This window comes from Pelmatolapia mariae, linkage group LG14 (assembly GCF_036321145.2).
Source record: "Pelmatolapia mariae isolate MD_Pm_ZW linkage group LG14, Pm_UMD_F_2, whole genome shotgun sequence".
NCBI lineage: Eukaryota > Metazoa > Chordata > Actinopteri > Cichliformes > Cichlidae > Pelmatolapia > Pelmatolapia mariae.
In genome coordinates, this window is record NC_086239.1 from 18,470,166 (window position 1) to 18,496,573 (window position 26,408).

The following is a 26,408-nucleotide window of genomic DNA, read 5'->3' on the forward strand; positions in this document are numbered from 1 at the left end:
CAGGAGACATTTTGTAAAATGTAAGTAAAGTGTTTATCTTACATAATTCTGATTTGTTAAGAATAAAATGAAATTATTACATGTGAATAAAAAATATATATGCACTTCTCGGAACTTTGTTAGCTACACCTGTTAACTTATTATCATCTTGTCTTACTCAGCCAATCACATGGCAGCAACTGAGTGCATTTAAACGCGTGGACGTCATTAGGATGACCTGAGGATTAGAATGGCGAAAAATGTGATTTATGTGACTTTGAACGTGGCATGGTTTTTGGTGGCAGATGGACTGGTCTGAGTGTTTCAGAAACCACTGATCTTCTGGGAGTTTCCCCACATAACCATGTCTAGGGTTTACAGAGAAATGTATGGCAAGAGAAATATCCCGTTAACATCCGTTTTCTGGATGAAAATGTATTATTAATGCCTGAGGTCAGAGGAGAATGGGGAAGGCAAAAGTAACTAAATTAACAACTTGCTACAACCAAGGTATACATAAGAGCGTCTCACGACACATGGAACCCTGAAGCACACGGGTTACAGTAGCAGAAGACCACTTCAGGTGGCATGTCTGTCAGATAAAAACAACAAATACTGACAGAGGCTTCAAGCAGGATGACATGCCTCAAATCATCTCAAACCTATGTCTTGAACATACGTTCACTGTACTCCACAGTCACCAGATCTCAGTTCTGTAGAGCACATTGCTGAGAGCACAAATCTGCAGCAACTGTGTGATGCTATCGTATCAACATGCACTGAAATCTCTGAGGAGTGCTTCCAGCACCTTGTTGAATGTGCACCACAAAGAATTAAGGCTGTTCTAAAGATGAAAGGGAAGTGCATACCACTGAGTGCACATAATATAAAAATCTGATCATATGAACTTCAGTGAGACACTCATTCTTCTATTCCAGATGGATGACTCAGAGTGCCTCGCTTTTCCACTGTGTTTTTCTTGATTAGCATCAGCGCATTTTTAAAAATGTGCATCTGGACTTTGCCTGTCATTTTTCCAGCATCTGAAAGAATTTTGTCCACCATGAACCATGAAGGCATAAGAGTACAGTATAAAACAAAGCACAGGTGGAGCTATGATGCTCTTGATGACCCCTGATCCAACAGTCTGGAATAAAGATGCAGATTCAAAAAAGAACCTGTGACTGTGACCATGTGACTTTTCTTTTCCTTGAGGTTGCATTTTGCATTACACGCATTTTCCCTTTGATGTCTTTGAGAGCAATCAGTGCAACATTGTTAAACTTGTTCTTTAGTCTTAGCTAAGTGATTCTATTCAGTTCTCTTCTCATGTCAAAGCTTCTGTTCTGTCCTTTGGCTCCGTTTTGCAGGCATTATATAAACGGTAATGTCAAATTCACTTGATATCCAACTTGATACAGTAAGGGATTAAATATCGAGTGTTGGACTCTACCTTTCCATTTTCAATCATTTCATTCGTCTATCATCAGATTCAACTTAAATGTTGGCAGCTGACACCGACAGTTGGTATCCTTCATATTTGTCATTTTCAACAAAGCACCATACCCAACACAGCTGGACATATTCTGATCAGACACAAGCATTCACTCATATTCTAGCATGGGTATTGACTTGTGATTTATGTATTCTGTCCATCATTTTGTCTTTGATGTATTGCCTGCCCTGGCCACTCTTCCCTGTCTGATTTCTCTCTCAGTGGGGCCAATTATCTCAGATCCTGCATCCAAATTCCTCTTCTGTCAGATGAATGACTCTGCAGCCCCTCTGAACATGAGTGCGTGTTCCAGCACGCGTGTCTCTCTGTGTTCTGAAACATTTGTGCGTGCGCCTCAGTGCTTTGCTGTGTCCCTGTGCATTTATACTCGGGCGTGTTGTGTAATGAGGCCTTCACCTGTCTTCTGCCATCTCTGTAATTACACTGCTGGCCAGTGCGAGCCCTCGGTCGTCTCAACGGCACACTCTGTTTATCCTACAAAACAACAGCTGGTCAGGCAGGAGAGCATGTGGCTGCCCTCTCCCAACATGATAACAACACTCTGCTCTTTTTTTAAGAACTCAAATAAATTAAACCCATTTATCACTGTTGGAGGTGATATCCGGTGCAATATCAGTAAGAATTAAAGCTTTAACCTCTAGTACGGAGCATTCACTACATTCAGTACAATTTGTATCCACTGTATGCGATGGTTTTGCTAAACTGGTAAAATGGCTCACTAAATGATTGATGTTCAGTTCCTCTCCTATTTTCTAATAATTTCCAACATTGCAAACAAACAACTTTTGTTGCAATTATTATACTGATGTTGCACAGTTTTTTTTTTATAACACATGGATCAGTTTCATTTACTTGGAGATGGGAAGAATTTCTAAACCACTTTCAGGGCCTTCAGTGTCTTCCAAGTCTCCACTGGCTTAAAACCCAAGGTTTGAGTTTCATTTTTAGAACAGAAAGAAAACATCCCATGCCAAAAGCCCAATTTAGAAGCTAATGAATGATCCAATAATGACTCAGTGACAGAATCCTATCCTTTGTCAACTCCAGTTTCCAGAGTCAAAAATAAAATTTGGACCTGAAAACTTAGATATCATTTTAACATTACATTTCTCATTTGGTTGGCCATACACAAATGTCTTAAATACTAAGGTGAAGAAGTTAGCATTAACATTGCACCAAGTGGAAATGCTTGAAGCTGCACGGTAATTCAGGTATTCCTCATGCCATTGTTCAAGGGCAGCTTCACCTTCAGCACCAGCCAAAATCTCAAAAGCAATGTAATGGTGAGAACACAAGTGGAATCACTTCTGTACCCTGAGGCATGCCATCAACCTTTGAAATGCAGGACCGGTAGCTATTTGCCAAACTCCTGCTGCTGGCATCTTTGTATTGTAATTAGCTGGGACCACAGGATGAAGAAACCAGATGCTGCCTTTTAAAATAGTGACTCTGATGTCTGCCTCTCTCTGGAGACGTGTGAGCAGATGGTTGGTAGTTGGAGAAAGGTGAGTTATAAAAACTGCAGTCTATCAAAAATATTCTACATCTGCCAATGGTGGTTATGTCTTTTCATGCATATGGAGAAAGAGAAGGATGAAATTAATAATAATGACAAATCATCAACACAAAATATTACCATTCCTGCAGAAGACAAAAGATTAGCCTATTCAAGGACTAACGGGGAGGGGTAAGGATGGGCAGAAATAGAAGCTAAAGCAGCAGATCTTATGTTGAAACATTTTAACTGGTCAAAATATTTAGAGGTCTGAGAAGTGTGTTTGGAGATCCATCTGATCTGTGTATAATCTCTCTGCCAGAATGGCAGTCAGCTGGGATGAAGTCCTATCCTCTGATAATTGCTATGGCAAAGATCTGGCCACTATAAATGAGCAAAGTTGTGAGCTAAATAATTTTCCAGTGCCAGCTATTTATAGACCAATGTTCAGACTAACCCACAGTATTTAATGAATATGAGGAACTTGTGACATGATATTTTCCACAACCTAAGGCCAAGAAAGCCAATTAATGTTTTTACTGGCATTGGAATGAAATGCACCTTTTAGGGCTACACAAATATATAAAATGGAATAAACATATGTTCCACCATTTTGGGGGGAATGCAAAAATATTCAATTTCTATCAAGTTTAATTCAGAGACATGACTTCTAAAGTAATTTGTTATAATCTAAACACTAGATTCTAATTTGAAATTACATTTGCTGTCTTTTGGTAAGACTCATACCATCCTCAGACATATGCTGTCTGCTCTAACACAAACGCCATTGAGGAGATAATATTAGCTTAGTTTACCATAGCATAGATTAGCTAGTTAGTAGCTAGTTAAATAATTATTTTCTTATGTTATAAAATAAAGTTGCCATATAATACGGGTTCCTCTTCCCACTTGTTACAATGCAGCCTGTTATACTATACTAACACCAAAAGTGCAATAGACAAGCATGCAGAAATTGCAGTAAGCTGCAGTACCACCAAAGGGAAATTTTATTTCAAGCCATCACAAAAATAATCACAGGAAATCATTTAAAGAGACATTACTTACACATTTACATGTAAGTACAAATTAGCCACCTAGCTTGTTGTAGGATAGAAGGACCCGGGAATGTACTTGCTTGGTCACTCGGACTTCTTGGCTTTAAACATACTATTTCCCCCTCCAGATATTGCGATTTCTGGATGTACTGCAGTTTCTGCATTTCATGCTTTGCCATGATATTGGGTTGGTTGTTTACATGCTAAAAATAGGTCATTTTAGTCTGGTGCTAGGTGGCTGCCAGACATGTGTAATTCAGCCTTTGTGGATATAAATTATATGCTACTGTCAATAGATTAAAATGATAGTGTTCATAAGGTGTTAAAACTAAAACCAGGTCATATTAGCCTATTGCTAGGTGGTTGCTAGGCAACATGGTGGCATCAGAATATATTAGGCATAATTCAGTGTGCGTGGTTATAAATGAGATGTTCTTGTCATGAAATAAAAATCATACAATGTGGTCAGTCTTATAGTTTATAAATTATAAAGAGGGGTAATTTTAGCTTGTTGCTCTGGTTGCTAGGCAACATGATGACTCCACATTATCCTATATAGATAAGAACCTTCAGGCATTGAATACCTGATGGTCTAGGAGGAGTTTGTGGACAAACAAACGAACAAAAACACATACAGACAATGATTTTTGTGTATTACTGTAATATTTTTATTAGTAGTAGTAGTAGTAACTGCCATGACAAAAGAATTTTCCCTAGAGCTGGAATAAATAAAGCATATCTTATATTTTAGATGTGTTGCTTTGATTCCGATACATTACTGCTATTATTTATTTTCCATAATGTTCACAGTTGGAAACTGTCACCACATTAACTTACACATCAGAATAAACATAGTGATATTGCATTCAGTAAATGGATGTGTACACACACACACACACACACACACACACACACACACACACACACACACACACACATACATCTAGCGTCCCAGAATCTGTGGAATGGTGTTTCTGAGGCCTTGTTGACACCCCTCTGTCTCTCCTCAGATTTAGAGGGCAACTCTCCCAGCACTTTTCTATCTTAAATGCACACACAGCTGTCACAGTGGGCCATAGTCCACCCCGCACAGAGATGCCAGCACAATTCACACTGTGTTATTCAATCACCCCAGAATTGGATCTCTGTGACAATGGGAATCCCTGGGTGAAATAGCGCTTGGTCTGAGGCTGGCAGAGCAGCAGGGTGATAAAATTCAACCAGTTTGATCTGTTTAATCCTCTGGGAATGGCCTTGGAATCCTGCGATGGAAAGGTTCAAGTGATCTGTGCTCGGACTTTGTCCTTCTGTGGCCCCTCTGTGTGTGCAGGAGAAAGTGTGTTTGTCAAGGGGGTTTAACACTAGGTCAGAGATAACACCGTTTTTAGCAGCTGTCAAGTGTGAGGTGAGTTGAGATGTTTGCTTTGATGAAATGTCAAAATCCTTCTCTTAGCACGAGCATAATACAGAATATCAGAGGTCCACAAAAGAACGAAAACGTATTCTCAATTTAGTTTCTATTAAAGGAAAGCTGTGGATGATATTTTGAGACAGATGAGATACTTGATACTGCTTTAATGGCTCCAAGTAAATTCTAAAGCTACAGCAAACAGTTAGCTTAGCTTAGCATTAGCAATAACTAAAAATATTGCACTAAGCAAGCTAAAAAGCAGATAATATCTTTCACAGAGAATACTTTAGTACATTCTGTGTCATATATATATATATATTTATATAATTAATTATTCACTGGCTATATGCTCTCACCAGCTCCTTAATGACGTACACCTTGCTAGTACAGGGTTGGTTTAGCTTCAGAGCTGCCTTAATTCTTCTTGGCATAGACTCAACGCGGTACTAGAAACATTCCTCAGATATTTTAATCCATAATGTTATGATAGGATCAGACAGTTGCTGCAGATTTGTCAGCTGTGCATCCATGTTGGAAATCTACCTGTTCTAATATACCCCAAAGGAGCACTCTTGGACTGAGATCTGGTGACTATGTAGGCCATTGGGTACAGTGAATTCAATGTTCAAGAAACCAACTGGAGATGATTTGAGCTTTGTGGCTTGGTGTTTTATCCTGCTGGAAGCAGTCATCAGAAGATGGGAACACTGTGGCCATAAAGGGATGAACATAGTCAGCACCACTCAAGTAGGCTGTGGTATTTAAGCAATGATCAGTTGGTACTAAGGGGACCAAAGTGTGCCAAGGAAATATCCCCCACACCATTACACCACCACCACTAGACAGGATGGATCCAAACTTTTAAGACGTTTATACCATATTCTGCACCTACTATCTGAATGTCGCAGGAGGAATCAAGACTCTTCAGACCAGGCAACGCTTTTCCAAACGTCTGTTGTCCAATGTTGGTGAACCTGTTTGTATTGTATCCTCGGTTTTCTGTTCTTAGATGACAGGAGCGGCACATGGTGTGGTCTACTGCTGCTGGAGCCCAGCTGCCTCAAGATTCATCGTGTTGCTGCTCTTCTGCAGACCGTGGCTGCAACGAGTGGTTGTTTGAGTTGCTGTTGCCTTCCCATCAGCTTTAAACAGTCTTCCCATTCTCATCTGACCTCTGACATAAAAGACAACTAGATAGCTTGCCTTTTCTAGACCGTTCTCTGTAAACCCCAGAGATGTTTGTGTGGCAAAATCCCAGTAGATCAGCAGTTTCTGAAATGCTCTGACCAGCCAGCCTGGCACCAACAACCATGCCACGTTCTAACTCACTTAAATCACCTTTCTTGCCTTTTCTTATGCTCAGTTTGAACTTCAGCAGGTGTCTGACTATGTTTGCTAGCCTAAGTTAAGCTGCTGCCCTGTGATTGACTGATTCGATATTTGTGTTTACAAGCAGTTGAACAGTTGTAGCTACCACTATGGCTGGCGGGTATAAAGATGTACGTATTATGCAAACTGATTATAGTTGCTAATTTTTGTTATATTGATATATAATACCAATCCATCCCATTACTATCCAGCCCTGCCTGGCTTTGTCAAAAAGTAACAGTAGGATAATAACCACAAATCAGCACTGAGTAACAATTTCTTTAATCTGTAGAAAAGATGAGAAATTCAGATTAGGTCCAGGCATAATCAAGAGGTTTAATTTTTTGCTTTGCCCATCCACATGTGTGCATTTTACTAAGAGCATTATGTATCCTCTGTCTCTTCATCCATCAAGGATAAGCAATGAAGGGTGCAAGCTACTGTGCTTGACACTCCTCTATAATCAGTACCTATTTGAAATTCCACGTAAGTGTGTGTACTGAAGATATCATCATACTTTTGGCCAATTACAAATTCTTTGCTTTTAAGTTGAGAAGGGACTCGATAGGTGACTGGTTAACAGAGGCTTCAGTTGGTTTAAAGCAAGCATGCCTGGTATTTTACATTTTGAAGAGACTGCTCCTGAGGACAATTCCTCTGATACTGGGCGATATTGTTAGTTTCCTATATCCATTGGATGATATAAGTATTGTGTTTGGAACAACTGTAATCCACCAAGTATCTCCAATAATGTGTTATAAATAACCCTGAGACCCTCCTCTGTTGTGTGTGTGTGTATGAGAGCGAGAGAGACAGACTCTGTATGGTTATGGGTAGGAAAACTCCAGTGGATGAGATTGTGGAAAATAACACACTCTATTGGTTGTTTAGTTGGTGTGTGACATCAGTCGGTGTGTATGTGAACCATGGGCGGTCCACTGAGGTTGGCTACTTTAGGAGCAGGCCCTGCCCCTGGCAACAGCAGAAAACTGGACAACAGCAAGAAACAGATGCTACGGGGAGAACTGCTGCAATCGAGACATTTCCGAGAAGAAGAAACACTTCTCTTGGAGGGCAAGGCAAGGAGTGGACGATAACATTTGCTTTCTCTTTGTCCTGTTCATAGTGGGATCACAGCCAAGCAATCAAGGTAACAGCGACTGCGACTGGGTCTGGCTTTGTGCTATTGTCCTCAGCAAAGCCTCAGTTTTGCCAGTTTTATCTAAGCTATTAATGGCACATATCAAAACAGCCCAACTTCTAAATGTATAGAACATGTTTAACCTGATTTATTAGTGTATTAGGGTGTATGCTTTGTATGTGTTTTTGCCCCATGTTAATATGAGGGGATGTTGTTGTCCTTTTCTTTGCTGACCTTTGGTGACTGTAAACAGTAACCCAGCAGAGAAGTCACTGATCCCTCCAACCTGTTGTAACAGGGACTGCATAAACCAGCACAGAGCATGTGCACCATTGTGTATTGCATTTTTGTCTAAACTTTAACAACTTTTTCCTACCTCTGTCTTAAAAGTTTACAGCAACCGACCTCTCCTCGACTGTCTCACCTATCCTCTCCATCCAGCACGCTGCCATGGATCGCTCGGTGCAGGAGCTGTTCCTCAACTTCATGATCGTCTTAATCACTGTGCTGCTGATGTGGTTGCTGGTGAAAACTTACCAGGACTAAAAAATTAAGCAATGAGAGAGGACACGGACGTGAGGCGGAGGGGATGAAGAGACACGTGCATCGGGTTATTGGAAGATTAGGCTGCTGGCTAAATTTTATAATACAGTGTTTACACCTACAGCTCTGCTTATTCATGTGAGGTCAACAATAAGTGGTTACTATAGCCGGGACAAACTATGAATGATAAAATAGTTCAGAATCTGTATTTTTAGTGTTTTTTGTTTTGTTTTTTTGAATAAGGCCATGAATGTGAAATCAGAGTGGTCAGGGTTAATAAATAAGAATGAAATTGTTGAAAACCCAAATGGGATGACTTGAAAACTCTAAAAAAAATGCAATGTCACTATAAACAGGAGTGCATACCATAGTCTGTATGTCTAAGTGCCCAACACATTTAACAGTGCTGTTGTGTCCAATTTTTCAGTTTTTTTGTCAAAGGGATGAACACAACAAACTCATAAAACAAGACAACACGACTGTTGAAGCATTATCTTTATGATCACTTCTTAACATTAAACAGTCTTTCATTTGTTTAGCTTCTGTTTCTCAGCACAAACTTGGCATGCAGTCATGATTCACACCCACATTTGCTCTTTGCAGGTTTGTTAAACTTTAATCTATACTATCCTTTTGAAGCTACAGAGTATTTCTCTATGACTGATAAAGTGCACATGAAAAACTGTTGTGTACACCCGGAGAGGAGAACCAGAACATGCATGGACACATGGCAATGTAATAACAGAATAAAGGCAAGCTGATTAAAGTGCATACTGACATGTGCTTTCAAAAGTTGACCTTTGTACTAGCAGACTGATTTTCCCCTTTAAAGTAAAACCAAGAGAGGCTCGCCTCCTAGAGGCTCTCTGTGGCATAATTTGTGTATTCCTGCCAAAAAAATATAAATCAAAATTCCCAAATTCAGAAAAATGAAAGAAGTCTGAATTCCTGAACAGAGTCTGTAGCTGCAAGAAGGCTGGTAAGTTTACAGATCATGCTAATTATTTATGTGGATTTTCTATCTGTAACATGCTGTCAAAAAAAATACTCGGGTACTAAAATAGAATTCTAAAGGGGTCCTCCATGGGAGGGGCAATAATTAGACTGACAGCAAAGCTCCTATGATGACAGGAGCTCCGCACATACTTGACCCTAAATAAAAAAATAAATAGACTATCTGGTTAATGTCTTCACATATACTGATGATCTGTGACAGGAAATGTGGTGTTAGTTGCCTATCTTTGGCTAAGATACTCTCTCAAAAGAGATCTATGTTTCAAGAGTGTCTATTTGCTGGTTAAATACGGGAATAGCATTCTCTCTTGAAGTGTTAGCTGTCCGTCATGCACACAGTTTGGAAAGCCGAGGGAAGCTCATTCACACAGACATCAAACTTTCGCTTGCATGTTTGCTGCATGGGTGGGCATGTATGTGTCTGCCATCAGTTATGCTGTATCACACCACGGGTCTCTATATCTGTTGAAGCTGATGAGCTGGCAGTGGAACTCAGTGAGTGCTTTGGGCATGGGTGCCACTTCCTCCCATTGACTCCTCCCACTGTAGTACACCTGGGTAGGTAGTAAGAAAGAATACAGTAGATAGCAAAATTAGTAAAAACTAAGAATGCAGGTGTGGTCAGAAATTCACTCATCATAGGCATGAATATCATGGTAATTTGTGGTTTAAATGATTTCTCTGAATTGTGCTTTTTCCAGACTGGAATGATTGTACATTATATACATGTTTATTAACTTCTTTTTTTTTTTAAGAAAATTTGGTTGCAGAACTTTAAATTTGTTTTTGTATTTTCTCTAATCCCTACAGGGTCAAAAGTATACATACAGTTTTACTACCAGTGGTACTGGTATAGTGCAAAAAGTAAAATGAAATGGAATAATGAAGGAGGAGGAAGACCTTCAAATTATTCAACATCACCTAAAATTAACAGCTAGCTGAGCTGAAACTTAAACACAATTGTTTTTTCCAACAGGACAATGATCCCAAACACATCAAAACTAGTTTTCGAATGGATAAAACAGGCTAACATTAAGCTTCCGGAATTACCTTCCCAAATCCCCAACTTCAACTCTATTGAAAATTTGTGGGTGATGCTGAAAAACCAGGTCTATGCCAAGAATCCAAGCAATTTGAATAAACTCTACTATTTCTGCAGAGAAGAGTGCTTAAATACCTGGAATTGTACCAGAAGCTTGTTGATGGCTACCAAAAGTGTCTGCAGCTTGCAAAAGTACATTTAACCAAATATTAGTATTATATTAGGATGTGTGTATTTATTTGAGCCTGTATGCATGCCTTTGACCCTGAGTGGATTGCAAAAAATTCCCAAATAAATTCGAACTTCAAGTTTGAATTTAAAGTAATTAAAAACGTATGATTTACAATCATCCCGCTCTGGGGGAAAAAAGAGTTCAAAGAAATCACTAAAAGCCCAAAATCACCATGACATCCATGCCCATAAAGAGTCTGTAAACTTCTGTCTGGGTCTGGTTCAAAGGTAAAGGTTATTCAGTTCCTAGCAATAAAAATGTGAGTTTTCTATCCTACCTGAACCTCATCAGTGATTTCATCAGGTGAATAGTCTCCACCCAGAATGTAGATTCTGTCCCTCATGCCCACTGCTCCGGCATTGAACCCAGCGCATTCAAATGATCCTTCACCCTTCCAGACGCAGGTCTCTGGGCAAAAACTGTAGACCTGAAAGGAAAAAAAGGGACACTTTTACACAAGCCCAATGTATTTTACCACAGAATTAAGCTTCAGAAACTTTTTAAGGCTATCTGGCTGCAATGGCATGACTGATAAACTAAACCGTTGCTCACTTTGTATGTAGATAAGTCACAGAGGTGCAGTGTTTTATTAATTGACACAGCCTTGACCAGTGTAGCATGGAAGAACTGGCCAAACTCTGCCACCAGGCGGCTCCACTGGTCCTGCAGGGCATCATAGCAGAAGAAGCAGTCGAGTGAGGGGTTAAAGGAGTCTGTGATCTCCACCTCTGACCCCAGTGTATAGATTACACTGCCACAAGCACTGGCCTCAGGGTAGAAGATAGCAGTGGGAAGTGGACTGACAGAGCGCCAGGTCTGAGCCAAAGGGTTATAATACTCCACCTAAAATCCAACACCGCACATAAATTAGATCAACACTGTTGGCCATGACTGATTCCATGACCTACTAATGGAAGCATATCCCAACCAACACTGTTACCTCCAGCAGACTGGGAGCCCCCCCTCTGGATCCCTTGGTTCGTCCTCCAATGACATACACTCGGTCCAGGCACGTTACAGCTGTGTGCATGGTTCTGGGCTTAAGCATGGCAGGTGCAGGTGTGCAGGTTAAGGTCACGGGACAGAAGCACCAAACCTCATCAGTGGCATCGTGGAAAGGTTCAGCCACGTGGAGGCGTATCGCCCGGCAGCAATTTCCCTGGCAACCACCTGTGACAAACATCTTCAATCCAGCAGACAGCAGAAAAGATGGTGATCAAAATCTTTAGTCAACAAGAACAAAGAGTAAGAAAAGATTATGCTTTTTTTCTAGTAAACAGCACTATATAACTATAAAGAATATTCACAAATTGACATTATTTCATTTGATGTTGTAAACCTTACCTTCTCAGCATAGCTGGTAAGGTAAGATCCTGGTGGATCTGGCATCGTAGTTGTCCCCTCTTCTTGCCCTGTGCCCAGCTCTTTCCACTGGTCTGTTTCCAGACAGTAGCAGAAGGTGTGCCGGATCTCTCCGTTTTCCTCTGTCTTGTGGATGTAGATATAACTCTGCGTGGTGGAAGGCCTGGCATCAGTGAGCAGGCCATTGTGCTTTGTCTGTCTGCTCTGGGCTTCTGACGCAAGGGCGAGACAGGACTCATCGTTGCAGAGGAGAGGGTCAGAATCACACAGAGACTAAGAGAGAATGTAAGAGTCAACACAGGAAAGGTGATGCGATCACAAATCCACAAACTGCATAAAGTCTTTAAACCCAGTACAGGTAAAGGTTTGGTTGTACCTTTAGTGAAGGTGCAGGAAGATGGTGCACCCGGGTCAGAGACAGCAATCCCGGCAACAGCTTCTGTCTTCCTGGGAGATCATGGCGAATCCATCTAAGGAGAGACACCACCACTGCCTCCTCACTGGGCACATTAAGAGCATCTGACCTGAGGCACAACTCCAAGACATTAACCTGAAAAGAGTTACATTTTTTTAATGTGATGTATTTGTCAGCTTAAAAACATGAAACAAAAAGATGTTTTGTTACTGATATAGGATCAGATTTAATGAAATATATTGTGTATACAATGTTTTTTACATGTTGCAGAGGAACCATTAGCTTAACTATTGGGCTTATTAATAATAACAAACTTGCTTTTTGGATACATCATAAAACAATAAGAGTTGCATATTATTTTTGAGTTTAATGGATTTCAGAGCTGTTATAACAATGAACTAAAATATCTCAATAATAATATGAAAAATCCCACCAAATATGCAAGAAATCCAACATCATTGGTGCTTTGAGCCTTAACTAGTTCTTAAGTCAGACATAATGAAGTGTTTAGCAACTGGATATAGAGAATAAATTACAACAGAGACTCTGATCAGCCTCTAGCCTTGCTCTGAATAGATGCAATATTTAGGTGCAAGATTGGGTTTCACCTGCATATCCAGGAAGTCCTGCGTTTTGGAGAGTTCAAAGAAGTTCTGGACCACAAACTCATTGGCACTTTGCAGGAGAGAGGCTGAGCCATATCCCTCAGCCAGAGACAAGAGAGACAGACAGTTATAAAGATCCATGGTTCCTATCAGGAAGTCGCTGCATGCTTTGGACAGGACAGACACCTGAAGTCACAAGAGCAAGAGCAGGGAAATTTTCATGTTAAAATGACATTTGGCAACAAGAAGATAAATGCCTAGCTGACAGACTGTCACAACTATAGATTTTCATTTTAAGTGTTCGGTCTTTAACTCTTTACCCCTTTAAAGCCTAATAGGAGTAAGACTTGAAGCTCTTTCTGAACTGAGCAATTTCTGTTATATTTCAGACCTGCTTAAAGGACAAAATGCATCAGGGTTTGCAGCAGAGGTCAGTGAGAATGGTCTCTGCCTATACTCAGAAAAAACCTGAAACTATTCTAATGATCATCCAACCAAATCTTTATTGATAAATACCGAGGTGTCGAAACTTGTCTTTTAAGGGTACTGGGGAGGTCGTCAAGTGTCATCTTTATGGGGGAAAGAAATAATAAGGCATTCCAGACATCCTTCTCCTGAGGCAAACTTTTCAGTTTTCTCCTGTGGGATCCCAAAGTGCTCCCAAGCCAAGTGACAAATATAATGTCTCCAGCAGGTTCTGGGTCTACCCTGAGGTCTCTTCCCCGTGGGGCACCTCTAAAGCCTGGTTAGGAGGCATCCTAACCACATGCTCAAACCATCTCAACTCCTTTTGAAATGCAGGAGCAGCGGCTCCACTCAGAGATCCCTCCAGATGTCTGAACTCGTTACCCTATCTGTAATGCTAAGCACAGCCACCATGCGGAGGAAGCTCATTTTGGCTGCTTGTATTCATGATCTTACTCTTTCAGTGATTACTCAGCTCTCTCTTCACCACGACAGTCTGGTACACTAACTATTAATAATAACATTATTGATGTACTGCAGTATCCCAGGAAGCCATGGCAAAATGAACATGTTTAAGGGTAAGAAGGAAGATGAATCAGCTGCATTTCTACCTGCAGAAAAGAGGCGAGCTGAAACAACATGTCTACGTTGCCATCAGTGATGAGTGCCTCCCCAGAGTAGGCAAAGTCCAGGAAAGAAGCCACCGCTGCTGGACACTGATTACCCAGCGTTACTGAACCATCATCACGCTCTCGCATATCCACCTCAAACATGGCCCTAAACACAAGACACATGTGTTTAGATAGATAGATAGATAGATAGATAGATAGATAGATAGATAGATAGATAGATAGATAGATAGATAGATAGATAGATAGATACCTGAAAAAATCACTACATGCTGCAAGAACACAGCGATGACAGGGAAAGCTGCGTTCCTGCACCTTAATGGTGAAGTCAAACAGCAAGCCTCTCTCCCTGAGCGATCTGAGCACGCCCAGGAGCTGCAGTCCATGGGACTCAGATACCCGCAGCATTGTCCGACGCTCTGCGACCCCGTTGCATTGTGGAGCACTGCCAGGTTTACTGCTGGGTGGGCTGTTGCTGCTGCAGGGGTTGTGGGTGTTGGTCAAACACAAGGACAAGTCATGATTTTCATCCATTACGCCAGAATCTGAAAAAAAAAAAAAAAAAAGAATAGAAAAATGATGCAATTTATAGTAATGGAGTGAGTCTGTGAGAGACACACACACAGAGGGAATAAGAGATACAAGAATGCAACAAACTAATTTACATGAACAGATCTGTAACACACAGTCCAGTCCTTCTCTACCATTAAGACATGCAGTAGTATCATTGTGTCTGACACTGAGTGTCTGACACGATTACTGCATTCAAGATAAGCACATCAGATATTACCTGAGGTGATGTCTGGACGTTAAAAGTCAAAAATATATGAGTATAAAATGCGTGAAATATGCAGCTAGTTAGTCTGAGGCAGGACAAGTAATACTCACGACAGTGTCAGCACCTCGGAGAGCTCTCATGCTATTCTAGTTTCCGGAAGCCTGAAATCACGCGAGGTTTCAGTCGGCTTTTTGTTTGGATTTTTGCGTTTAATCGTCTTCTTCCTGTCATCTTGTTTGCTGAATTTGCGATTTTCCCTAAAAAGAATAATGCCCGTGTCTCCTTTATATCCCCCTCATTTATTTTCATTGTACTCTTTATTTATAGCAGAAAAAGGCGCAATGGCCGCTGGGAACTGTAGTTCTCCCGTATTGGTTGGTTATTTCTGGCGAGCGTTCTGGTCAGCCTTTCTATTTGCTTTAGTTGCAAGTTTAGAACAGTTAAGGTTCAGCAGTTATACAGGTTAGCTTGCTTAGTTAACCATGGGTGCTTTCTCTGTTGCAAATGAAAACATATCTCAAACATATCAAGTAATTTTGAGTCACAGGGAAAATTCCTATGGGCAGAACTTTACTCCTGTCTGCTTCTCATTTACACTATGTTGATGCAGTAATATTTCTTACCACTGGGTGACGCTGCCGTGCTGCGGAGAAATGATTATGGCGATGCATAGGACAACAGCCATTGAATCTGAATTAGAACGTGAACTTCAAGCGGCGCTGCAGTATCGTGTTGTTCTGGGAATCTATCCTACTTCACAAACCATCCTACCCGTTGTTTCTTTCGCAAACGCTGCGCATGCGCGTAACACAACCCCCAAATTTACATCATTTTTTAACCCATTGTGAATATTTCTTATGGTTAGGGTTAGGGTTTGTATTAGTCACAAGTCGCCGTCAAATTATAATACGGGTAGGACGATTTGCCAAAGTAGCACGGTTTCTCAAAACACCGTCTCACCACCACAGTGACATAAAAACACACTCTTGAAAACGCCTGAAAAACATGATTACAGTATAAGAGCTTTTGTAGACACAATTCAATTCTTCTTATTCTGAAGATTATTATTATTATTATGCTATTACTACATAAAACGTGGGCTCAATCATGGATAAAATGTAAATATACAGAAAAGCAAAAAAAGGGGAAAATGCAGTCATTATACTCTATATGCTTTATCCTCCTTCATCTTAATACAACAGACCATCCTATAAAAGTCAGAGACCGTCCCATTGTTGTGAAACTGGAGTGAAATCAGTGTAAACGGGCAGCATATACGCCATTTACTGATTTCAGTTTTTACGAGACTGCACTGAATCGGTGTACATATTATCGGGCTATTATCAGAGCCTCTCCAGTTTATATTATTGGTGGGTCTGGCCCCCTCCTCTGTCTCTTGCATCCCTGCATCCCTCCCTCTCTCCCCTCCCGGCAGTGCATCCCCATCCCCCACACTGTGGCCGTCTCTCCGGGTGAAAGCTGTCTTCCCAGCGCCACTGGCCCGACAAAACGCTGCTGTAGCAGAGCCAGTCCGCACCGACCCGAGGCAGCACACTCACACGGGAGAGAGCACGTACACATTCGGGGAATCTTTCCTTTTTTCCCTTCCGTGATCGACCGAGTAGCTTTGGTAAGTCTTTTATGCTTTTTATCACAAAGAGGAGAAATGTCCATGTGTTTTCTTGATGCTTGTTCGGGTTTTTTTCCTGTCTTTTTTTCCCTCCGTATCCCTTTAATTGTCCTCCGTGGTGGCTACAGTGGGGAACTAGCGGGCTAAGCTAAAGCGGCTAGCTTAAACAGCGGAGTTAAAGTGATACTACTTGAAGCATGTGTCAGGTTTTTTTTGTTGTTTTGTTTTTTCACTTTATTTGTCGTCCGCCAGGTAGTAGTGTTAGCAGCTGTTTTCCCAGTGCGTTGCGGGTCTGACCTGCTGCGAGTGGTTTTCATTGTCATCTGCTAATTTTGCCCCGGCTAACTTGCTAATTAGCGTTTTTTTAAAGGGGGCAGCGTGTGCCGAGGGATGCAGGGATGCTACGGCGGGTTAGCGGCTGGCTTTTCAGGCTAGCACGCAAGCTAAGCTAACGTTAGTAATATGTGACCCGTGCAGATTCCTGCACGGAGTGTTTCGGAATGGATGGCTCGCCATGCTAACGCTGGCTAATCTAGTGATAATTGGCAAGATGGCATCTCGGAGTGGTTATCTAGAAATCGGTGGATTTTCAAAATGGTGTCTTAAGCTTGTTTGAGTGTGACCATTTTTGTCCAACCATCGCTGTTTTGGCTTTGTTTGCTATCTCTGGTATGCAGTGCACTGCCAGTGCATGCCACACTCTGACTGATATAACTACATATTAACCACTGATGTGAGGGTAAATACAAACGCCTCCAGGCTACAGTAGCCACTATGGAGAAAATGACTGTTTCTGGAGTTAAATTTGTTAAGAGTTTGGCGCTGAATTTAGGGGAAGGAGACGAATGAGAGAAGTGGGAAAGGTCAAAATGGGTAGAAAAGGTTTACTCTGCATGTGCAAATGTTTGCACACTGGATTAAAGTGGCTAACTATGTCAGTGCCCATCGACTCCTGCCAGGGTTCATAACAAAGGTATACTTTATCTGAATGTCACTTACTCCAGGACTTAGCTGCTGTGCACAGATATCCACTGCAACTAATGCTCGTTGTCATTATTTATTCATCTCAATTTTATTTAAATCTAATTGCATTTCGTTGTATACAGTATAGGAAATCAGTGAACATGCCAGTTCCAAGTGCAGTGCTCAGGGTAACATATGCAAGCTGGATCATTTATTCATGCCTAATGCAACGAGCAGTGGCAGAAGTTAAAAAACTTGATAAAACCTGCTTTGTTTGTAATGTTTATACTACAAGATGTGTGTTTAAATGGTGCATATCAGATAGGATTATTCCAAATGTTACAGGTGATTATTTATTTATTTACCCTCCTGTTTTTGACTAGTCTTATCAGTGAAATGAATCCTTTTTTCCATCATCTCTTTTTCCTTTTTTTGTAGGCGGGGGGTGGGGGATTACTTGCTTTAGTCACTGACTACTAATCCCATTTAATTCAAGAAGCCTTATCTGTCTAAAGGGATTTGTGAGATGCTACTGTTGTTGGCTTCACCAGAGCATTACTGTGTAAGCAAACTATGTACATTTAAAATAATAGTCTACGATCGAGACTGGAAGATGCACACTTCTCCGTGGTGATGATAGACATTCAGTGATTCTAATAGGTTATACTTTCGTCCTGTTTGTAATTATGACATCTAGAAATACTTCCCTTTGTGATGGGGGGACTGAAGAGCCTAAATCTTATTAATATACAAACAAGGAAGTCTTTGTTAAAGGCTGACTTTATTTTTGTGACTCTAGATAAATCAAAAGGCATCCACTAGAACTGCATCCACCAGATGAAAGTATATTAACTTAAAGGTCAGTGGTTCTCTTTAGGAGCTCTAGTCAGAAAATACTACGTTTGTGGTTTGGTTTGGTTTTTTCCTACTGGATGAGAACTAGTGTTGTTGCTATATGCTAAAGTTGATTCATCTGTCTACCTCGCTGGAGGAAGACGGTGGATGTCGTGTGGCTTTTGGCATGTGTGGGGCGCAGGCTCATGTATATGAATGGCAGGCTGTACAATGCAGCCATAAAACCGTCAGACTGTTGAAAGCGGGAGTCACTTAATGTTACGACAGAAGGCGGTTCTGTAACAGAGCTTTCCAGCACTTCATTCCCGTGTGGTTTGAACCACTTAGTGATTTGCTCATCACAGATCGGCGAATGAAGCACCGACAGACGGCAGCTTCCAGAGTCACCTTCATTTCCTGTGCCTCGTCCAGCTCACGGTCCCTCAACTTCAACATCCAGTAATGCTACTGTTCTTTTAGAGGTTAGCAGATGTAAACATTTCAATGGTTGGACCATCTTAGAAGAAATCAATGGTTAATAGTAATAATAAGGTTGCTGTACATAAAGGTTCATTCAACTGCATTTTGGGGACTCTGAATATTTCTGTTGTATAGGAATCAATCAAGAGGGGTTATTTATTTCTTCAGTTGTTCATTTGGATAAAATCAACATTAGAAAAATATAATAAATGTGTCCCAGTGTTTTGCCAAACAGTCTAAAATCAAAAGATGTTTCACTGACAATAATATTAACCAAAGATGGCAGCAACACACACTGAGGAAAAAGGGAGCTTTTGAACTTTTCCCTGAAAAGTAACATTGGTTATTACAGCATTGTCAGACAAATCGGCCACTATTTTATTCCTGATTAACTATCAGTCAAAGCGATTAAGCTGCACTTAAAATAGACTTGTAAACCATTCGTAGGTCATACCTTCATGAAATCCACATGAAATGGTGATTAAGCACTGAAAATAATTGTTTGTTTTATTAAGTAATGCCTTAATTAGACCACAGAGAAGATTTGTGGATGTAGTGAAGAAGGATATACAGACGGTTGGTGTGACAGAAGAGGATACTAAAGAGAGGGTGAAATGGAGGCAGATGATCTGCTGTGGCGACCCGTAAAGGGAGCAGCCAAAAGAAGAAGAAGTAATGCTTTATTTAATTTCTTGCTAAGGGAATGCAAAAGAAATTGTATTTTTCTACGTGTTGGTTTGAGATGACATTTAGCGCACCTGTACCATCATGCTTCATAGTAATAAATTGGGAAACATTTCTCACCTTGCTGCCTGCGTGTATATTACAGTTTTGTTCTACATCAATATATTGTGGATTAAAGGGCAGATATGTTGTTGTCATTCTCCATCCCCCTTTATGAAGGCATGCTGGTGATTGTTGTAGTGCTATATCTGCTTTCATCTTAATCGGTTCAATAAATAATATATTTTAGATGTGTAATGAAATGCTACATCCACAGTTCTGTAGTAGGATTACTAAAGTGTAGTGGTTATCCCCCGCTTCGGGAGTGAAAGGAGAGACAGATCCCTGGAAGGGTTGTGTCAGGAAGGACGTCTGGCCTGAAAGCCTGTGCTAAATCAAATATGTGGATCCATCCTCTGTGATGACCTCTTACCAGTAAGGGAACAGCTGAGAGAAGCTTGCAGTGTTAGATCCGTGACATTGCAGTGGCTTTTTCCCTATAAGTGAGAGGTGGTGGAGAAAAAAAAAGGCATTTTACAACAACACATTCTCCTTTTGTTTTTGAGGTAGTTGCAACATACTGAAAGGCACTGACTGTTTTAGTTTTACTAAAACAGACACACCATCTCATGATACATTTGTGCATTGCAGCTAATTCACTTAAATAGTATTCAGTAATCAACTCTATAAATGTCTGTAAGAGATGTAGGCGTACTTTCCCAGTAGTTACTTGGTCCACTGATCTTGCTACAAGGCCTCTCAGCACCACTTGAATGACTCATTCTTCAGCTCTTATTCAGTTATTAACTGAAAATAAGGTTTTTAGATGTCCACTATTAAAAAAACAAACAAACATTGTTTTTATTTTAGAAAATGTATAGAGGTCTAACAGAAGTTCATGGTTTGATGTTTTCATAAATGAACTAGTGTGATGATAGGAGGATAAGAAAACAAAGTGCTCTTATTTTCCCTGTACTACTACACAGATTCACACTGTGTAGCATCAGTCTACCACAATGGTTCAGTCAGATCGTCGTCTCTCTATGACAATTAAATTTTGATGTAAGTGTATGCATGCATGCATACAAACGGCAGCAGGTGAGAGATGTCAGAGGGAATAAAGCATCAGGATAAAAGGTTGAACACAGATCCCTGGAGGCAAAGTTGTAATGCAGTCAGCTGTCAGTCGTATTGTGTGTACACATGTACAAATGGACATTCACATGCATCTGTGCTGCAGGCTGGCTATTCATTAGTGATACCTACAGTCATTACAAATTCTTTTTATGCTATTCTACTGTAGCAGCTTTTGAATTTAACCTATACAAAGAGTAGCCATTTTATTAGGAACATCTGACTGAAACTTAAGCACAGCCATACAACAGTTGTACAAAAAATCTTAACATTGTGGATGTGATCATGTTGAGTTTTTGTTGAATCTATTTTAAAGAGGAGTTGATTCAAATAAATGAGAATTTGGGTAGTTTGCAATATTTTTTTTAATTGTTTTATCCACCCCTTTGTGTCGCGAGACTTTATAGTGCAGAGCTATTGTTATAAGCCTTATTAGTTTTAGCTGAATCTATAGGGACAACATTTGATCTTTATTACTGAAATACAGTAGATGTCTTGTAGTGACTGCTGAGAGTTTTTCGTGGTCTCAGTAGCCATTGTTGCACTGCATCACACTGCAGAACTGTAACAGAGTGGGTGTTATGAGCAGTCAGAAAGGAAAAAATATTGTATGAGGTGAAGTGAGGACATTTCTCTGGCTTTAAGTTGAGTGTATCTGGATCTTGACACTCTGTCAGGATACATGTGCTCCTGCTGCACATCGGTTTCTCGTATAATTATATTGGATTGGGACACACAGTGTTTTTGATTGACCCCACAAACTCTGTGGGTATGTACTCCTGTAAACAAGAGCTAGACTGCACTTGGGCCACTTCTTAAATAGGTAAAGACAGATAGAAAAAATGTAAAGCATAAAATTCATTATGGTTGATTGATTTTTAAAGTGGATTTTGTTTTACAGTCATCGTTCTGTGCACAGTGGCTCACTGTCACAGTGTCAGGGCTTTTCTGGGACACTTAATAAGATCAAATCCAAAGTTATTGCTGCACTGGCCATTCAAGTGCTTCCCCTAAATGATGTCGGACCACATAAATGTAATAAATATTGATTACTTCAGCTATGTGCACTAGTTTTAGACCACCACCAGGACAACTGTCTCTAAAACAAACAGAAAATACATGTTGATGGTAGATGGTAAATGGACTGGTTCTTACAGAGTGCTTTTCTACTCCACTAGAGCACTCAAAATGCTTTATAAAACACGTCTCATTCACACTAATTCATACAAGCCCTTTTTCTATGCTTTTTCTACCTAAGTGCTTTCTGTTTAACATTCACACACATTCACACTCCAGCGGATGCATCGAAGAGCCAATTGGGGTTCAGTATATTGCCCAAGGATACTGTTGAATGCAGACTCAAGGATCTCAAACCACCAGTCTTCCGATTAGTAGCTTGTTAACCAGGACAATGAGCAATGCTACTAATAATCATTTTCCACTATTACCTACTCTTTGGTACTTTTTTAGTACCCAATTGGCTGGGTTTCCAAGCAATCTGAGGTGATCCAAAATGTGACACTGAAAGACTGCATGCCACTGCCTTCACAAAAATCACAACCGCCATTGAATTGAGTTCCAGCAGTGAGGGAAATGGCTACACAAAAAACCACAGTGGTGGCTGAGTCTAGAAAAAAGCCACACACTGAGCAACAGGTTTACCGTCACCTCAATGTCGTCCTTTTTTCGGTGTTCAAATGACATCACAGGACTTCCAAGCATGCTGCTATTACGACCCCAAACACATTAGGTGGTACTCGACTATAATGGAAAAGGACTGAAAGGTACAGTAGAGTCAGGTACTAGTGGAAAAGTGCTGCATGAAACATTGGTCTTTAGTAACGTATAGAGCTATACCAATAAATTTACTACTCTTTATGAGCTTATTGCAAGTGTATTGATATCTATATGTTAGGGTTGGGAAATTTGCTTCATAGTCCAGTTATCCTATTCCTATCCTATTATGACTCATGGCAGAGGAGCCAACCATTATGGTGTCATTATCCACCCTATGTAAGTGTGTGTGGCCTAAATATACACACGCTTACACAAAATAAGAAAACGAAAATAAAATACGTGGTGAGTCAAAGAGAAACAGGAACATGAACAAAGGGAGGTTATTTCAGAATTCCAGCATTAAGAAATGTTTTTGCACATTGACATAAAACACGGACTGATTTGGCCAACTTCAATTAGTGAAATTAAGCGGTTGGATGTCAGCTGAACTTAGACTTTTATTTCTAAGTGTGTGTGTGTGTGTGTGTGTGTGTGAGAGAGAGAGAAACGGTTAGGTGGACGAGATAAAGGTATAGAGGTATAGCTGTTAGCTCTGACCATCATTGATCTTAATCGGCCATCTACACAAGCTGATTGATAATAAGAGTAGAGAAATGCCAACTAGGTCTGAAGTAATACAGTAACTGCATAGTTTGAATAAAATGTCCCGCTGTGTTTTTATAGTGACAAAGACTTGACTTATCTGCTTTCTTTTTTGAAAACCGACAAGATAAACAGAAGTTTAATCTTTGGCTGTGTTAAAAGGTTTACTATCATGTTAGCTAGTGTGCAGTTTTTAAAACATTGTTTTACACTCATGGTTCTTTGCACGGTGCCTCAGTGTCAGGGGCTTTTTGGGATACTGGAAAAAATGCTCCAGTGTACCTTCAGATTGGCCAACTATAGTATTGCAGTTATCAATGTGCCCAATATCAATAGTTTTAGAATTATTTCTTTAAAAATATGTAGTTGCTGAGGGGTAATACTGATCGGCCTCAGAAAGCCAGGAAGATTTAATTCACCCACTTCACAATAATGTGAATAAATAGAGAGTATCATGCTGTGCTGTAGATGATTGTCTTGCAGTGTTTTGAGATTCAATGTATCGTGATACTGTCATTATCGTGGGCAACAAATTGTGATAGTATTCGCTTGTGAATTACTGTGATTCCCACCCACAGTGTCATTGCATTTGAAGACGACGAAATGTTAAAAGTTTCGCGTCACTTTTGTTCTTCGAGAGCTGCATCCTCAGGCAGACGTGGCCCACAGTGTGCCAGATTACTATAGTGACACCTCGGTGTGAAGTGTTGTGGAGTACTTCAGAGTGTCTGACAGGTTAGAAGAGGGGAAAAAACCAACCCCTAACTGCAGGCTTGGTCCTCTTTGGAGTGTGTAAAATCAATGCAACCACTGAGAAAACAGAAAAGTGTGCCGCTATGATCAGTAACTCTCGCACGCCCCCTACTCATTAATAACAACAATTTTGTGCAGGGACTCTGTAAAACCTTGCTGCTTTCTATATTAACTGCAATATAATGGTGGTGTTCTTTTGTTTTATTTCCCTCCACCCATATTTGTCGAGTCCCACCTTCATTGCAGGCAATAATGCCTGTCTGCTGTTAATACTGCCTCTGAGAATTGATTGTTTACCTTGGGTTTAACCACCAAGTCCTAGCTCATAAAGCTGTATGGTCTAGTATGTGTGAGTTTTTGTGTTTGTGTGTATATACCTTTGTGCGATCAAATTATTCAGAATATGAATCCAATGGCAATCACATTTTGATATATTTAACATTGCCTATTGTAAAAGCTGTATTTTACACTAAAGTTTTAAATTCCATATTTTATTTTGCAGGATGGATTTATGTACTATCTGCAAGTAAAATGTTTCATGCTATCAATGAATACTCAATTTACAAAGCCTGAAGGTGTAAGGGTGCACCCTGACAAAAACATCTCCCTATTAAACTGACAAAGAGATGCTCTGTTAACCACATCTATTGTGGTACACTGCCGTCACAACCAAAGGCGCTGATAGATAACCGGCAGTACAGGCAGGTAACCAATCTGCTGTGAGTGCTGGTGCTAGGTTAAGAAAGAAAAGCTCTGAAGTCAGGGCTATAACATAAGAAAACATGCATTAACATGCTTGTTTGTTCTTGATAGTGCCATAGTGACTTGTCAACAGATTAGACGTGTGACCGGCTATAACAGCATCTGGTTATAAGCTTTAAGGTTATGCCAGCACTTTCTTTCTGATAAACAGTTTGTGTAGTGGAGATATCAAAGATGGGCACGGCTGTGGCACTGATTCAGACTTTAAGCACTACGGTCACCCCGGTGTGTCGGCCAGAACACCACTTAAGGCCAAGTTGTCCCAGAGTAGGAAAGAAGAAGGGAGCTTGTGGGTCCGTTTGAGGCACTTTATTGTTAACACTCAATTTCTGGGGCTGTAAACACAGCAGGTGTACATAGGTGTGTATGTGTGTGGGTGTGTGGTTTCCTACAAAAGAAATAAACAATGGAAATACAAGATCAATAAAGAGCATAGACAAGTAAAACACTCAAATATAAACATGATCCAACATAGTTGACATAATCACATATATAGAAATAAGACAATACAATACACTTCAAACTACTCACACTATACAACTAAACCGCATTAGTGCGAGGTTAAGTTACCGTCAGTACACAGGAACTACTTCCGGTAGTTGTACAAAATAAAAGCTTCCCCTTATAATCAGCCGTAATGCTCTTATTGTGAAGGGCAAGCGGGAACACCATACTTCCGGTCAAACTACGATCGCTATTTTATTAATCCTCGTACCTAATTGTTGCTACAAACGCCACTTCTTTAAAGTAAACAATCACAAGCATCCCATACAACATACAGAGAAGGTTTGATAACACAGGAATGACGTTATGGACATACGAGCGGCCGTGCGTCAACAAAGCTAAACCAGGATAAGCTAACGACATAGGTTAGCATATGAAATGAGGGTGAACTCACGCGTTGCGTGCGTGGTCTACCGCTCCGACTACGGACTACATTAGCTCCTAAATGGTAAACATACTACAGTACTGACACAAACAAAGGCAAGATACAACACAGGTCAATACTCACTTGTCATTTACGCACACATAACATTCCCCAGGAATCAGCGCAACCCCTCCAGACCAACACTGCTCATCCGCCATTAAACTGCCCACCTTACTAACCGGATGATGACACTAGAAGGTGGGCTGGCCCAAACTGACAGAAGACTGAATATTAAATGAACTTATATAAACTTATAAACTAAATATAAACTAAACTAGTAAACTATTCTATGAACTTTGGGGCCTTTTATACAGCCGCCCCCAAATGTATGTAAGACATTTGCTCATCAATAAGGCAACAAAGTTCTAGGGTTGTGGTGAGTTCGACGCAGAGCTGTCCTCATCTTCTCCAGAGGGCAGCGCAGGGAGGACAACCAGTCTGGCAACCGGCCGAGTGTAGACTCTCTCCTTCACCTTCACGTCAACCGACCTGATGCGTCCATCAGGGCTAGGATGAGTTTTAATCACCCTCCCCACAGGCCAGAGAGCCCTGGGAAGCTGTGGATCAGCGATCATCACCACAGAGTCCTCAGCCAAATCAGCTGCTGTCGATTGCCACTTCTGGCGAGTCTGCAGACTGGGAATGTACTGACGGATGAAACGTGACCAGAAATGGTCAGCCAACACCTGGGAATGCTTCCAGCGACGGCGACTGAGGAGCTCATTCTCTGGGTATACTATCTGAGGTAGCGATCCATCCGGCCGCCCCATCA

General features: G+C 40.7%; 3 protein-coding genes across 5 annotated transcripts in view; 2 read left to right on the top strand and 1 right to left on the bottom strand.

Annotated features, from left to right (window-relative positions):
* Window positions 1–8,415: 8,415 nt before the first annotated feature.
* On the top strand, window positions 8,416–8,511 carry LOC134640535 (sarcolipin). Its single transcript, XM_063492411.1, has one exon. The coding sequence runs from the start codon at window positions 8,416–8,418 to the stop codon at window positions 8,509–8,511; it is 96 nt and encodes a 31-aa protein (XP_063348481.1).
* A 504-nt stretch (window positions 8,512–9,015) lies between these two features.
* Window positions 9,016–15,320, bottom strand: kbtbd3 (kelch repeat and BTB (POZ) domain containing 3). Of its 2 annotated transcripts, none has more exons than XM_063493193.1 (10): window positions 15,161–15,320; window positions 14,526–14,817; window positions 14,255–14,420; window positions 13,182–13,364; window positions 12,535–12,708; window positions 12,141–12,431; window positions 11,737–11,979; window positions 11,349–11,639; window positions 11,074–11,223; window positions 9,016–10,076 (listed from the first exon to the last, which is right to left on the bottom strand). In XM_063493193.1, the coding sequence occupies exons 2-10, from the start codon at window positions 14,804–14,806 to the stop codon at window positions 9,954–9,956; spliced, it is 1,902 nt and encodes a 633-aa protein (XP_063349263.1). In that variant the 5' UTR covers window positions 14,807–14,817; window positions 15,161–15,320; the 3' UTR covers window positions 9,016–9,953. The 2 variants fall into 2 exon arrangements, with proteins under 2 accessions (XP_063349263.1, XP_063349264.1); XM_063493194.1 differs by lacking the exon at window positions 15,161–15,320 and adding an exon at window positions 15,063–15,150.
* Window positions 15,321–16,476: 1,156 nt separating this feature from the next.
* The window catches only part of fam168a (family with sequence similarity 168 member A), a 38,219-nt gene continuing 28,287 nt past the window's right edge, over window positions 16,477–26,408 (top strand). For both annotated transcript variants that reach the window (XM_063493168.1, XM_063493169.1), the window contains exon 1: window positions 16,477–16,680. The gene's annotated coding sequence lies outside the window, so the exon portion shown is untranslated. The remainder of the gene's footprint in view (window positions 16,681–26,408) is intronic.